The sequence below is a fragment of the Mustela nigripes genome, chromosome 17, assembly GCF_022355385.1.
Source record: "Mustela nigripes isolate SB6536 chromosome 17, MUSNIG.SB6536, whole genome shotgun sequence".
Classification (NCBI taxonomy): Eukaryota; Metazoa; Chordata; class Mammalia; order Carnivora; family Mustelidae; genus Mustela; species Mustela nigripes.
The window spans coordinates 41,865,706-41,880,787 of NC_081573.1; the positions used below are offsets into that span (position 1 = coordinate 41,865,706).

General features: G+C 51.8%; 1 protein-coding gene across 2 annotated transcripts in view; it reads left to right on the forward strand.

Annotated features, from left to right (window-relative positions):
- The window catches only part of RIPOR1 (RHO family interacting cell polarization regulator 1), a 9,230-nt gene extending 5,018 nt beyond the window's left edge, over window positions 1-4,212 (forward strand). Inside the window, exons 14-23 of one of the 2 annotated variants that reach the window (XM_059383288.1) lie at window positions 14-660; window positions 737-855; window positions 1,744-1,876; window positions 2,135-2,270; window positions 2,373-2,534; window positions 2,808-2,966; window positions 3,100-3,296; window positions 3,386-3,469; window positions 3,586-3,676; window positions 3,821-4,212. In XM_059383288.1, the coding sequence (XP_059239271.1) occupies window positions 14-660; window positions 737-855; window positions 1,744-1,876; window positions 2,135-2,270; window positions 2,373-2,534; window positions 2,808-2,966; window positions 3,100-3,296; window positions 3,386-3,469; window positions 3,586-3,676; window positions 3,821-3,918 (1,826 nt within the window). In that variant the 3' untranslated portion in view covers window positions 3,919-4,212. Of the gene's footprint in view, window positions 1-13; window positions 661-733; window positions 856-1,743; window positions 1,877-2,134; window positions 2,271-2,372; window positions 2,535-2,807; window positions 2,967-3,099; window positions 3,297-3,385; window positions 3,470-3,585; window positions 3,677-3,820 lie in introns of both variants that reach the window. The other variant, XM_059383287.1, reaches the window with a different exon arrangement.
- The last annotated feature ends 10,870 nt before the right edge of the window (window positions 4,213-15,082 follow it).

Sequence of the window (15,082 nt, forward strand, 5' to 3'; positions counted from 1 at the left end):
TGTGCCACTACAGGCCCCACCCATGCCACTGCAAGTCCCACCCATACTACCACAAGCCCCTCAAAAACCATTGCAAGCCCTCCCCATACCGCTACAACCCCTACTCACAAAGCCAGAATGTCAACTCACACCACTGCAAGTCCTGTCCCCAAAGCTAAGGACCCAGTCCAGACCACCAGGAGCCCCACGCATCCTGTCACAACCCACAGCTCTTCCAGTTCTCCAGACGATGCCATGCTTCCCAGCCCCTCTGAAAACACAGACCCTACCCTCCCAGGCATCCACACCCTGTCCTGCAGCTACCCAGCCTCTGCTCCTTGCACTCAGGCAGACCCCATAGACCCCAGCGCCTCCTACCCAAGTCCTGCCTGTTCCAGTTGGGAACCCCTCAAAAGTCACTCCCCAGACGCCCTAGGGGAGCCCGCCCTTCAGAGCCCAAGCCCACCTCCTTCACCTCTAGCCCCTGTGCCCCAGCATTTAGACCCTAGCCTAGCCATGGCCACCCGGGCCCAGGTTCCAGGGGCAGCTGGAGGGGCTGGGGATAGGAGGCTGGAAGAGGCCCTGGGGGCCCTGATGGCTGCCCTGGATGACTACCGTGGCCAGTTCCCTGAGCTGCAGGGCCTGGAGCAGGAGGTGACCCGGCTGGAGAGTCTGCTCATGGTGAGGCGGGCCAGGCGGGCCGGGGAGGGCAGCCAGGCGGTGGCGGTGCCACTAACTCTCTCCACAACCCCAGCAGAGACAAGGCCTGACTCGCAGCCGGGCCTCCAGCCTGAGTATCACTGTGGAACATGCCCTGGAGAGCTTCAGCTTCCTCAATGAGGATGAAGATGAAGACATGGATGGTCCTGGAGACAGGTAAGAGGGGCCAGATGAGGGGGAGGAGGTAAGATGAGCGCCAGGTGAGGGAGAAGGACCAGAAAGGGGAACAGGTGAGGTGGGGCCAGGTGGAGCACACAAGGAGAGCAGCAAGACTGGGCGTAGATGGGGGGTGGGCAGGAGAGGGTGCACCTGCCAACGGGGACATCTGTATTCATCCCACCCCCACCCTGTGTAGTCCTCATGTGTCCTTGATGTCTGTTTCTAACCCCATCTGTGTCCCCAGAGCTTCTGACCTCCCTCCTCCCGGTCCCTGCAATGCGTGCCTCTCCCGTGGGGCCCCATCAGCTCCCGATCCTCCAGCTCCACCTCTTTCCCCTGGCATCACCTTGGATCTACCCTCTGAACAAGCCCTTTCAGTGCCTGCCCATGCGTCCTGGGTCCCCCAGCATCAACCTCCTCTGTCTCAACCCAGGCTTCCCCAGAGAACCCAGCCCCGTGGCTCCCTGTCCCAGAGGAGCCTTTGCCAAATCCCGTCTGAGGGTTGTGCCCAGCCCCGCCTCCCTCTGCTGCTGCCCGGGTTAGGACCCCGTGCCCTGCACGCTTTGGGCCATAACTCCTTGCAGTCCACATTGTGTAGACCATCCCGCCTGCACCCCTACTCCTACCTGTCCCAGCCCCAGAGGTCCCGGCGGTTGTAGCTGGAGGTGGCAAAAGGCAGACAGACCCTGGAGATCCCCGCTACCACCTGCTGGTCCTAGTCCCTTCCTCCTTCCAGAAGTCCTCCACGAACTTACCCATTGTCTCTGTTGTCTGTGCACATCGTTTGTTCTTCCATTGTGGGGATAGGGTAACCTTAATAAAAATACACTGGTGACCACATGGTGACGTGTGCTCCTGGGGTGGTTGACCCCATTTTTCTCTCAGGCCCCCAAACAGCCTGGAGCCTGGGGCTGAGGACAGCCTCGACTTACCCAGTGCCCGCCCCCTCAGCACGGAGTGTCCAGCTCTGGACGCTGCCTTGGTCCAGCACCTGTACCACTGCAGCCGCCTCCTGCTGGTGAGGCTAGTGGTATTCCCCATGCCCTCCTTTTGTAGCCCCTTATCCCAGGGAGCCCCGCACTTCAATCCTGGCCTGCCATGCTTCCTCTGACTTACACTCCCCACTGCCCCAGGGCCCTAGCATTGAGCTCTGGTTGAGCCTCCCGTATTCTGGCTACCCCCGCCTCTCCATGCATGCTGGGACTTGTAGTCCCTGGGCTCCACCCTCCCCAGTCCTGTCCTGAGGTCTTAGTCGCCTGGCACCCCTATTCTCCAGAAATTGGGCACCTTTGGGCCCCTGCGCTGCCAGGAGGCATGGGCCCTGGAGCGGCTGCTGAGGGAGGCCAGAGTGCTGGAGGCTGTGTGCGAGCTTAGCAGGCAATGGGAAATCCCTGCCACCTCTGCCCAGGAAGGTAAAAAAGACCCTGTCGGCCCAGAAGCTCCTCCCTTACCCAGCCCCCTCTACATGCCGCCCACCTGCTTGGTTGCTGATGCTCCTTTGCACCTCCTCATAGTGGTGCAGTTCTCAGCCTCCCGGCCCGGCTTCCTGGCCTTCTGGGACCGGTGCACAGAGGGACTCAGCCCCTTCATCTGCCCTGTGGAGCGAGTCCTTCTCACCTTCTGCAATCAGTACAGTGCCCGTCTCTCCCTGCGCCAGCCGGGCCTAGCTGAGGCTGGTGAGTGGCCTGCCTCCCTGCCCCCTCTGCCCTCCCTTCTCAGATCCCCAGTGGTGGGACCTCGGGAAAAGCCAGGTCAGCCCACACAGATCTGCTGAGCTGAGCACTGGGAAGAACTAGCGAAGGATGTTTCCTTTGCACAGAAGGACCCAGAGGGATAGAGTTTGGAGAGGGGAGGGGATCCCTGGACGTGAACCTGGGATGGGAGCATTCTTCCCTATAAGGGCCTGGGTCTATCCCAACCCTGAGGCCTGCGGACGCTGCCTCCCACAGTGTGTGTCAAGTTCCTGGAGGATGCCCTAGGGCAGAAGCTGCCCAGGAGGCCCCAGCCAGGTCCCGGAGAGCAGTTCACCGTCTTCCAGTTCTGGAGTTACGTCGAAGCCTTGGAGAGCCCCTCCATGGAGGCCTATGTGACTGAAACCGCTGAGGAGGGTGAGGCAGAGGCTCTTCTCACAAAAGTGGCCTGACCCTGTGGGTGGGTCTGAAGGTGTGGGTGGGAGCAGGAGTGCACAAAAGACCCCACCCCAGGAGGCTCCACCTTGTCCCGCCCCTCCCTTTCTTGCAGTGTTACTGGTGCAGAATTTGAACTCGGATGACCAGGCTGTTGTTTTGAAGGCCCTGAGGCTGGCGCCCGAGGGGCGGCTGCGGAGGGATGGGCTTCGGGCCCTCAGCTCGCTGCTGGTCCATGGCAACAACAAGGTCATGGCTGCTGTCAGCACCCAGCTCCGGAGCCTATCCCTGGGCCCAGTCTTTCGGGAACGGGTGAGAGTGAGGCAGGCCTTCCCTGAAGCAAAGGTTGGGGTCTCAGGCTCCCATTGTCTGGCTAAGTCTAACCTCCTACCCTTACCCAGGCCCTGCTTTGCTTCCTGGACCAGCTCGAGGATGAGGATGTACAGACGAGGGTGGCTGGCTGCCTGGCCCTGGGCTGCATCAAGGTAACCCCTGCCAGCCCATCCCCCGCTTCACACCCCTCGCAGCTCCCTCAGCCCTGGGCCCTGGGCCTTTCCCGCCTGCTCCTCTGGGCCCACCTCGATGTTCTCTCCCCTGGTAGGCTCCTGAGGGCATTGAGCCCCTAGTGTACCTGTGCCAAACGGACACAGAAGCCGTGAGGGAGGCTGCTCGGCAGAGCCTGCAACAGTGTGGTGAGGCTAGGAGATGGGAGATACGGGGGTCAAGTCAAGTTCGGGAACGTTTTGACTGCTGAGAGCTGGCGGGAGATGGAGTCAGGGATGGGAGGGCAGAGGTGGGGCTAGGATCACTCCTGAGCCCATCCTTACCTGTTTCAGGGGAAGAGGGGCAGTCTGCCCATCGACGGCTGGAGGAGTCCCTGGACGCCCTGCCCCGCATCTTTGGGCCTGGCAGCATGGCCAGCACGGCATTCTGAATTCCTTACCCACTGGCTTCCTGTGCCCCTTCCCCTCACTTTCAGGGCTTAGCAGGCACTGGCAGGGAGGGTGAGGGCTGGCTCCAGACACCTCTCCCCCACAGATTCCCATCCATGAAAATCTAATATATTCTTCCGTCGCTCTTGGGTTGGTAGAGTCCGTGCCTGCAGTCCAGTGCCTCCCAGCCTCGGCTCAGCACACTCGCCACAAAATCAGTGTCCCACCACACCCCCTGGTTTTATATTTTATTTACAGAGTTTTACAGAAAATAAAAAAGCAAAATGCCTTTCCTACACGGCCTGGCCTGGTGTGCTTCTGACCCTCTGCTGCAGCACCCTCTGGCATGGCCCTTCCTGACACTAGTGAGTCTGCACTAGCAACTGTGGCAATGACTTCTGCTTTGGCCCTGGAAATTCAGGTAGAAGAGAGCCTAGAGGCTGGAACTGGGGTTGGAAAAGAGAGCAGAGGAAGAGGGCGGTAGGGTGTTGTGGTGGAGGCCCCAGTCTGGAGACCGGAGGTGCCTGGAAGCTATGGGCCCAGGCGAGCCAAACTGTGGGGTTGGCCTAGGGAGAGCCCAGAGGTGCTAGTCCTGGAAATGACTCCCTAGCTGCCTTAGCTGAGAGCTCCAGGCGGCCTGGAGGCAGAGGAGGGCCCCAGCAAAAAGCGTGGTGAGACCTGGAGCTTCTGGCCAGAAGGGGGCAGCAGAACCCCGTCAGGGAATGCCAGGCTTCTGGGTCTAGCCTCCGTCAGCCTCAGCAGCTTCCTACCAAGGTGGCTGAGCTGAGAGCGAAGAGCTCCTTGCGGGCTGGATAGAAAGAAGAAGGAGATCCTCGCAGAGGGGAAGAGCTAGAGCCTGGGAGCCAGGAAATGCAGATAGCTGCCCCCGTGACCCTGAGCAGCGAGTGTTTTCTCTCCCCAAGCTGCATCCCCTCTCTGTAATAACAAACCTGACTGAACCCTGAGCTCCCACCCCCAACATGGCCAGACTGCTGCTTCAGGAAGCAGGGCTCCAGGGGGAGGGCTCACCTCTTCCCAGAGCTGCTGGCACGTGAGTGTGTTAACCCCAGAAGGTTAAGAATTCTATGGGGGTGGGAGGGCGGGGATGAGATTTCTGGGCAGCAGGCCTGTTCCAAAGAGGGCCTGAGGGAGGCCCACACCCAAGGCTGGACAAACAGGCTCTCTACCCTTCCCCTCTCCCTCTGGAGCTTTCACTGTTGTCCAGGGGCAAGGAAAACGGGCCCTCCTTACTCCCTGAGTCCACTCTGGTGTCTCAGTGCCTGGGGTGTCAGCACAGCAGTGGGACACGCTGGGGAAAATGTGTGTGCCCGCACTCACAGCCAATGAGGTGCAAACAACCCCCTGGGGGCATGTGGGGGGGGTGACCCCGATGCCCAGGCAGCCCTGCGCCCCCGTGTTTTAGAGCTGTGTGTGAGGAGGTTTGGCTGGGCCTTTAACCACCTGCTGGGGAAGCCAAGCTGAGCAGAAAAACGGCCAACAGGAAGGCGCACAGGAAACACCTGTGTGGGGATGCAGGTGGTTCATTCCAGAAGAGTGGGGGGAGGGCTGGGGGTGCAGGCAGACAGACCTCGACACATTGGCACAGCCCTGTGCTCTCGGTAACTGTGAAGGGTGGCGTGGAGGGGATGGGGGATGGTGAGTAGCTCGGTTTTTTTGGGTGGTTGGCTAGGGTGGAGGGGATGGAGAAAACAAGTGATGGGAACCAAACCAGCACCCAAAGTTGGCTACAGCTTGGGGCTGCCCCCAGGGGCCCCTGCAGGAAGGTTGCAGTCCCAGAACCACCCCAAGAAGCCCCTTGGGCATCGGGCCCCACAAGAGGCCCACTGGTAGGGAAGGACTGTCCACTTGGATTCAGAGCGTGCCTAGCCTGTGCAGTGGGAAAAGAGGAAGTGAACGCTGGCTGACCAGGTCCTGGGAAAGTGCAGACAGGGGTGACTGGGCCATCACAAGCTCACAGCTCAATCCACACGAGAGGACAGGGCCTGGGCAAGAAGTAGAGGATGGAAAAATATCCCAGCCTGGGGTTAAATGGGGCTGCCACCAAAACTCCGAGTGGCCTGCTTTCCAGTGCTGAGAAGGGATAGGGCCCCTCTCTGTCCTCTACAAGGAGAGTGCTAAGACCGGAGCCTCGTACTCAGCTCTGGCTGAGAGTGGGTGTGAGGGTCAGGAGCCAGAATGAGGACACCGTGAGTAGCCAGGGACAGATGAAGTACAGTCAAGGCCAAGGCAACAAGAGCCTCAGTCCTTTGCCACGTCAAGCCTACCTAGTTTAGGATTACGCAGATCAACCCCAGAAGAGCCCTTCTCGCCAATACCTTGAGCTCAGGCTGAATGGTCTCCTACCTCTAGACTCATTTCTATGAGATAGTGGAGGGTAGGGAGAGCCCATCTCCCCTCTGGTACCCTCTCCTCCCCAAAACACACACAGCCTCACGAGTGCTTCCCACAGGATGCTCCCCCCACCTCCTACCCTGCTGTCACATGGGTTCAAGGAGGCACGCGTTCCTGCTGCCCCAGGTGATAGAGTGGGCGCTGGTGACACCATCAAGAGTCAAAGGTGCTAGGGCAGAGAAAGCCTATGCCCAGCAGTCCTGTGAGACCTGTGCCAGCCTCTGTGAGGGGGCAGAGGAAGTGTGATACTCTGAGGAGTGCCCTAACAATCAAGGCCACAACCACGCCTTCGCCATCATCACTGGGGCTCTCTCCAGACAAAATGTAAGTGTGCTTTGCAACGAAGGGACCAGGCCGAGGTAGTCCAGGACGCAGTTTATTGTATTGGTGGACACTGGGGGCTCTCGTTTCTCCCACCCTTTCCTTGTCTAATCTTACCTTTTCTCCTGTCTCCTACTCTTCTTCCTCATGTTTTCAAAGTTGTAGAGAACCAAAAACAGAAGAAAAAAAGGCACGTTTGTGAAGGCAAAGAAGCAGATGGGTTGGCACGGGGGAAGAGGACTGCTTCTTTGTCTCACCCACAGAGTGGGGGTGCCTTCCTTGTGTGTTTCTGTGCAAGGTGCGTGGGTACAATTTGCTGAACCCTAGGCATATGACATGCTCTCTCCCCCTCCCCCAACCCTACCCCCAGGCGGCTCTGGAGTATCCTATGGCTTGGCTGCCAGATCCACATCTTCTGGGCTGGGTGATACGGAAGAATGAGGTTGGTAAGGACGCCAGGGCCTATGTAAACAGCTATGGAAAAACAGTCTATCATTGAGAAAATAAGACTGTCATTGGCCTGCAAGAGAGGGGCCTGTTTTCAGAAGGTTGCAATGTAGCCATAGCCACATTTGAGTTTGATGTCAATGGTCAAGTTCTCGCTTGTCTGTGAATATTCCCAGGGCAAATGGACTCCCAGTAAATGCTGACTTTAGGAGCACCTGGGTGGCTCCGCCGGTTAAGCCTCTGCCTTCGGCTCAAGTCGTGCTCCTGGGGTCCTGGGATGGAGCCTGGGGCTCCCTGCTCAGCAAGGAGTCTTCTTCTCCCTCTGCCCCTCCCCCTGCTCATGCTCCCTTTCCCTCTCTCTCTCTCTCTCTCTCTCTCAAATAAATAAATACAATCTTAAAAAAAAAAATGCTAACTTAGAGCCACTGAGTAAGTAGCTGAAGTGCTATGGCTAGCATGCACGTTTTAGCTACATCCTCTGAATGTTCTTACAGCCTTCTCTGCCACCCGCTCAAGCATCCTCATACAAACGTCACTCCGCAGGGTTCCATTCTGAGCCCTTTCCAGTTCTCCCTTGAAACACATTCTCTGAACCACCTCATCTCTTTCTCCGGCCCCCATCTGTATGCATCTGTAGGCTAAGGCTGTACCCCGGTGATTCACAGGGCTCTCTCCTCACTCCCGTATCCAACTGCTGACTGGACACCTCCTTTGGAATGCAGCCAAGATGTTTCCAGCTCAGCGTGCCCAAAATCACACTCAGTGTCTCAAAACCTGTTTCTGCTCCAGGTCTCTTGAGGTTACCAACTACCCAGCCACACAGTGTCCTCATCCTCTTTCCTCTGTCCTCTCCTCCCTGCCACCATGATTGTCTCAAGTAAATGCCCTAAATATTTCTAAATTCTGTCCACTCCTTTGTATTGCCATGGGCACCACTCAGATCTGGGACATGGTGACCTCTCACTGAGACATTAAAACTGTCCCCTCACAGGTTTCCTGCCTCTGGTCTTACCCTTCTTCCATCTATTCTCCGTGGTTCACCAAACTGATTTCTAAAACCCCCCACATAGGCTTTCATATCTCCTAGGGAAAAGTCCAGGTGCCTCCAGCTGGGCACAAAGCCAGCCTCACTTACGCCTCCTAATTTCTCTTTCTTTCTTTCTTTCTTTCTTTTAAAGAGTTATTTATTTATTTGACAGACAGACAGAGATCACAGGTAGGCAGAGAGGCAGGCAGAGAGTGAGAGGGAAGCAGGCTCCCCGCTGAGCAGAGAGCCTGATGCGGGGCTTGATCCCAGGACCCTGAGATCAGGACCTGAGCTGAAGGCAGAGGCTTTAACCCACTGAGCCACCCAACACCTCCTAATTCCTTGGTCCACCCTGGAGCCTTACTGAACTTCCTGCAGGGCTTGCTTGCCCCTCGTGGTACACACTTCCGACCTCATCTTGCCTTGTCAGTGCCTGTTCGCCTGAATAGGCTTCAACCTAGACATCACAGACTTCTTCGGGAGCTTGCTCCTCCCCTACACTCCCATCAGAGCACCCTGCACGTCCCCTGGTCTAGTACTAATCACACCCCATTGCAAGTGCTTATTTTTTCTATCCCCCACTATGTATGTATATTAGCGTAAGCATTTGTTGACTATTCTACCTAAGTAACAGGCACCACCCAAAACATTTCAAGTATGAAAGTACCACATTTAATGCAGAGGTGCTAGGTGGTTCAGCCTCTGCCTTCAGCCCAGGTCATGATTCCAGGGTCCTGGGATCGAGTCCCACATTGGGCTCCTTGATCAGTGAGGAGCCTGCTTCTCCCTCTGCTTGCCACTATCCCTGACTGTGTTCTCTCTCACACACAAATAAGTAAAATCTATAAAAAGGAACAAAACAAAACAAAACAAAACCTCCATGAGGGGCCAGAGGGAGCCGTTAGAAATGAGGCTGAAGAGGGGCACCTGGCTGGCTCAGTCAGTGGAGCGTGCAACTCTTGATCTCAGGGTTGTGAGTTCGAGCCCCGTGTTGGGTGTGGAGGTGACTTAAAATCTTAAAAAATGAGGCTGAAGAGGTGAGCAGGGGCTTGTCACAGGGCCTTGTGGCTATAGGGCTATAGGGCTTGGAATTTACCCCCAGGGAACTGGAGACCCATATGTGGGCTTGAAGCAGGAGAATTTTGTGATCACATTTAGTCTTTGGAAAGGTCATTCTAGCAGTTGTGTGGAGAGAGGAGGCAGGAAGCAGTGATGCATCTGAAGGCATAGTTAGGAGAAGTGATAGCAGCCTGGGCCGGATAGAGGCAGCGGGGATGGAGAGGCTAGTGAAGAGATGTTCCAAAACAGAATGGAAAAACAGTTTGGTGGTGATGGGATGTGGGAGGTGAGAAAGTGAAGCCCAAGTTTCTGGTCTGGTGATGGCTGGATGGTGATATCTCTCACTAAAAAGAGAGAGCCCTTATAACGGAAGCGGGTTGGCAGGCGAGTAACAAGGCAGGTAAGGTGACTTGGGAGTTTTCTAGGAGGAAGTAACCAGAAAGAAGCTGAAAATATAGATCTGGGGCAAGAAGAGAAGGGTGTGGGCTGGAGACAGAAGCTTGAGAATCATCCTTGCTTTACTGTTAAGTCTTACGTGACTACTGTGATGTTCAGTGATCCATCTGTTCCCCCTACAGCTGCAGTCAGACCTTATACTTGCCTCTAATCCTTGACTTCCAGCTACTAATGCTCATGAAGTTTATTCTGGCCTCTATAGGCTAAAACAAAATATAAAGCACTTGAGGGCTAGGGACGGCATCTTTCTCCAGTATTACCCAGCATGGGCATTGATCTGTATCTCAAGCAGTTACTCAGAACATTATTTTTTTTTAAAGATTTTATTTAGGGACGCCTGGGTGGCTCAGTTGGTTGGACGACTGCCTTCGGCTCAGGTCATGATCCTGGAGTCCTGGGATCAAGTCCCACATCGGGCTCCCAGCTCCATGGGGAGTCTGCTTCTCCCTCTGATTTCCCCTCGCTCATGCTCTCTCTCACTACCTCTCTCTCAATAAATAAGTAAAAATCTTAAAAAAAAAAAAAGCTTTAAAGATTTTATTTATTTATTTATTTGACAGAGAGAGATCACAAGTAGACGGAGAGGCAGGCAGAGAGAGAGAGAGAGAAGCAGGCTCCCCGCTGAGCAGAGAGCCCGATGCAGGACTCGATCCCAGGACCCTGAGATCATGACCTGAGCCAAAGGCAGCGGCTTAACCCACTGAGCCACCCAGGCGCCCCTCAGAACATACTTTAGATTAAAAATTCATCAGTCTAAACACTTCTGCTATTTGCCTTCCAAATGCCTGAAATTTCCACCATTAAAGCCCTTCTTTTGAGTTAAGGCAGTAGTGTCCAACTTTTTAGGGGCAGAAACCATGTCCTCCTCTAAACAAATCCCTTAACATTTGGGAATGTGGGAGAGCATGGGAGGAGCAGAGAGGCATGGAGCCTGCCTGACTTCCTTTCCCCTACCTCTTATCCTTCCAAGGCACACTCTGAGCTAAAGCATCATCTCTAGAGGATCCCTATAAGACTGGAAATGTTATCTGACTGTGAGGACCTCTGAGCAGCCACTGAAAGAGCTGGAAGACAGGGTTTGGGGCTGGAAGATCTAAGCACTCATTCTGGTTTTTCCAACAAGTTACTGGATGGCTGAGCAAGTCACATCATTTCCTGAGTTTAGGACAAAACTGTGTCTGGCTCTTCAAACAGAGCTGTGAACATCAATTGAAAGGGCAGATATGAAGATATTTTGCAAAATGAAAGACATACAGATGATGGATGCCTGGGTGACTCAGTTGAGCATCTGCCTTTGGCTCTGGTCATGATCCCTGTGTCCTGGGACTCATCTGCATTGAGCTCCTTGCTCAGCAGGGAGTCTGCTTCTCCCTCTGCCTCTGCCCCATCCCCCTGCTTGTACTGGTGCACGCTCGCTCTCTCTCATATAAATAAATCTTTAAAAAAAATCTACAGATGAGATGGATTATTAAAAGGTGATCAAGGGGGGCCTGGGTGGCTCAGTGGGTTAAGCCGCTGCCTTTGGCTCAGGTCATGATCTCAGGGTCCTGGGATCGAGTCCCCGCATCGGGCTCTCTGCTCAGCAGGGAGCCTGCTTTCTCCTCTCTCTCTTTCTGCCTGCCTCTATAGCTACTTGTGATCTCTCTCTGTCAAATAAATAAATAAAATCTTAAAAAAAAAAAAGTGATCAATGCATGCCTGAAAAATGCAGGTAAGAGCACAGAAAACAAAAGAGCACATCCCCCAGTGTGGGATGTAGGTCTAGGTAAAGTCCTTTAGATTCTAGAAAGCAGTAATTTGAACTAAGAGGTAAAAAATAAACATGGCTTTTTATAGGGGTCTGAAGAAAGTAGATACCAGTAAAGAAAAAAAATCCTTGTGGTCTCGGTAGGAGATATGAAGTGGCAGGTCTTTAAAATGTTAGGACAAAGGGTTGCCCTTGACACTAAAACTTTTCAAACATCTTATAAGGTTTAGTATTAAAAAAAAAAAAAAGTTTAGTGTGACTACTTTGCACCCTAGTCCAATGGTGTAGAATGACTTGCTGTCCCCCAACCTTCTTGAGCCCTTTTACACTCCTGATGATGGCTTTCCACCTTACATGCCTTTGCCTTGTTTGTTAGTGCCTTCTGACCCTCTACCACCCAGCTGAAGTGAGATACTCCTAGAGAATGATTGACTCTCCTTTATCTAAGAATTCATTTCTTCTTGTTATAACCATTATTGCAATAATTTTTTGTTTTATTTTGTTTTGGTGTGGTTGCGTGCTTTTTTGTTTTGTTTTTAACCAGTCTGAGCAGTTAAACTTTGAGTTCAAGGACAGGAAACACATTTTGGGTCCTTTTATATCTCCAGGGCCTAGAACAGCAGGTACTCAATAAATGTTTGCTAAATTTGAATTATATCTCATATAATAGATACAGACACAACAGGGGTATTCAGGTGTAACTTTAGGTCTCACCCCAAGTGAGCAAGAAGATTCCTGCCCATTTTTACTTAGAAAATCAATACCTCTCCTCCACTGTTGATTTTCTTGCTTAAAAAAAGTTTAAACACACACACATAAATGATCATAATAATTGCGGACTTCACATGGGTCAATGGGGAAACCAAGAAAGATCTTGTAAATAGAATTGTTTCCTGAGAATTACAGCGCAAAATACACCTTTCCAAGAAAGAATGGCTCTTGGGGTACCTGGGTGGCTCAGTAGGTTAAGCCTCTGCCTTCAGCTGGGGTCATGATCTCAGGGTCCTGGGATTGAGCCCCATATCAGGCTCTCTGCTCAGAGGGGAGCCTGCTTCACCCTCTCTCTCTCTGCCTGCCTTTCTGCCTACTTGTGTTCTCTCTCTCTCTCTCTCTGTTAAATAAATAAATAAATAAATAAATAGAATCTTAAAAAAAAAAAAGAAAAGAAAGAAAGAAAGAATGGCTCTCAAGCCAAGGAAAGCCTAGTCAGTAACTGATTCTGTTAATGACACTAGAAAGACTGTGTCCACCAGAAGGATGATTTGGGAGTGACGGTAGGTAACAAGAAGCATAAAAATAAAATAATAATTACCTTTTTGTAAGATTACAAAATCAGTAAGTTACATTTTTTGTAAGATTACTGGTGTCTAGAATTATGCCAAGAACTGTACTTGTGTTTTCTTGTTTAATCCTGTGCGAAGTACAATTATCATCCTATCTTACAGTGAAGAAATCTACAGTTGTTACAATTCACCCAAGATAACACAACCAGTAAAGAGCCAAGATTAAGACTCAAATCCTGGACAGTCTGACTCTAGCATCCAGAGACAGTGAGAGTAAACATTTATGTTACATAATTTACATTTCTTTTTTTTCTTTTTTTTTTTAAATATTTTATTTATTTGACAGAGAGAGAGAAATTACAAGTAGGCAGAGAGGCAGGCAGAGAGAGAGGAGGAAGCAGGCTCCCTGCGGAGCAGAGAGCCTGATGTGGGGTTTGATCCCAGGACCCTGGGATCACGACCTGGGCCGAAGGCAGAGGCTTTAACCCACTGAGCCACCCAGGCGCCCCTATAATTTACATTTCTTAATCTAATTGACTGCTCACCAAGCTTTCTAGTAATTTGGCTTCCCAGGAGGCTCTTCTGTAGGGAAAGAACATGCCTTGTGCCAGCTCCAGGACACTGCCCACTTGCCAGTTGGTAAAGCAGCACTCTGCTTTATCCACCAAGCTCCTGTGAACCTGACAAGTCCCTAAGGAAGAAATACACTCTTAGGATACAGTCTGCATTTCTTGTCTTGCCTGTGAGGCTGAGCACCACATCCTGGAACGTGGTGACGTCACTAATGCCATGTAGTAAGCCTACAGCCCCAGCTGATAATGCCCTGAACTCCTGCGGCTTACAAACCTTAGAATTCACATCAAGAATCTTCCTTAAATCACAGAGTGGTTTTAAATCACCACAGTTCTCATTGGTGAGGTAGTCTGGAGTAGCACTGCAGGGAACAACTCTGTCCTTATTTTTATCATCCCAGTGGTTTCATAGGCTCTCGTCATATTGCTTTTCATGCTCAGCTTGTTTCTGTCCAGGCTGAAACATCCTATCCTTTTGTCTTGCTTCTCCATTTCTTGGTCTTAGAGTCAATTCCATGAAGTAGGACATATCCCTCTTTCCCACAAGGAGAAAACACTTCCTCTTGTCCCTTTCTAGTGATCCTTCAGCATTTCCTCAGCCCTGGGTCAGAATAGTACCTAGGATCTTTTTCTTCAGAAAGCAGGCTCCAAGGCCACTTGGACCCCACTCTTGGTTTCTAACTGATGCCTCAGAGGTCATACAATTGAGAGTTCTTTTTTTCTTTTTAAAGATTTATTTATTAGAGAGGAAGTGAGTAAGCATACATGGGGAGCAGAGAATCTTCAACCAGACTTTCCACTGAGTGCTGAGCAGAGAGCCCCATGCAGGCTTGATCTCACGACCCATGAAATCACCACCTAAGCAGAAACTGAGTCAGACGCTCAACAGACTGAGCCACCCAGGTACCCCTAAAGATTTTCTTTTCTTTCTTTCTTTTTTTTTTTTTAAGATTTTATTTATTTATTTGACAGAGAGATCACAAGTAGATGGAGAGGAAGGCAGAGAGAGAGAGAGGGAAGCAGGCTCCCTGCTGAGCAGAGACTCGATCCCAGGACCCTGAGATCATGACCTGAGCCGAAGGCATCAGCTTAACCCACTGAGCCACCCAGGTGCCCCTAAAGATTTTATTTTCAAGTAATCTCTACACCCAATGTGGGGCTCTAGCTTAGAACCCTGAGATAGAGAGTTGCATGTGCTACTGACTGAGCCAACCAGGTGCCCTTGATATAATTACTATAAATATAGTTGTCTTAGGCTGTTATAACAAAATAACCGCTGACTGGGTGACTTATAAACAGATTTATTGCTCACAGTTCTGGAGGCTGGGTAGTCCAAGATCAAGGTACCAACATGGCTGCATTCTGATGAAGGCCCTCTTCTTGGTTCATAGCCGTTGCCTTCTGGTTGTGTCCTTAACATGGTGGAAGGGACCAGGGATCTCCATGCAGCCTCTTTTATAAGGCACTTATCCAATTTGTGAGGGTTCCACCCTCATCACTTAGGTACCTCCTAAAGGCCCCACCTACTAATATCACATTGAGCATTAGGATTTCAAATATGAATTTTGAGAGGGACACAAATATTCAGGCCATGGCAGCTGTAAATATCATTGTAAATATAGTTTAAGTTTTTTCCATCTAAGTACACTGACTTATATTTGCCTATATTAAAGCTTTAGAAAACATTCGTATAGCTTACTCTTAAAGATAAGGAAGATGGTCTGAAGTAGTCTTATAGTAAGTTTATTAATCAGATTATTAAAGATGTCAGAAAGAAAAAGAAGCTACGAATTTAAGCGCAAGTCAGCCTTGTTCCTAGTACACAGTTCCTAGGTACACCAG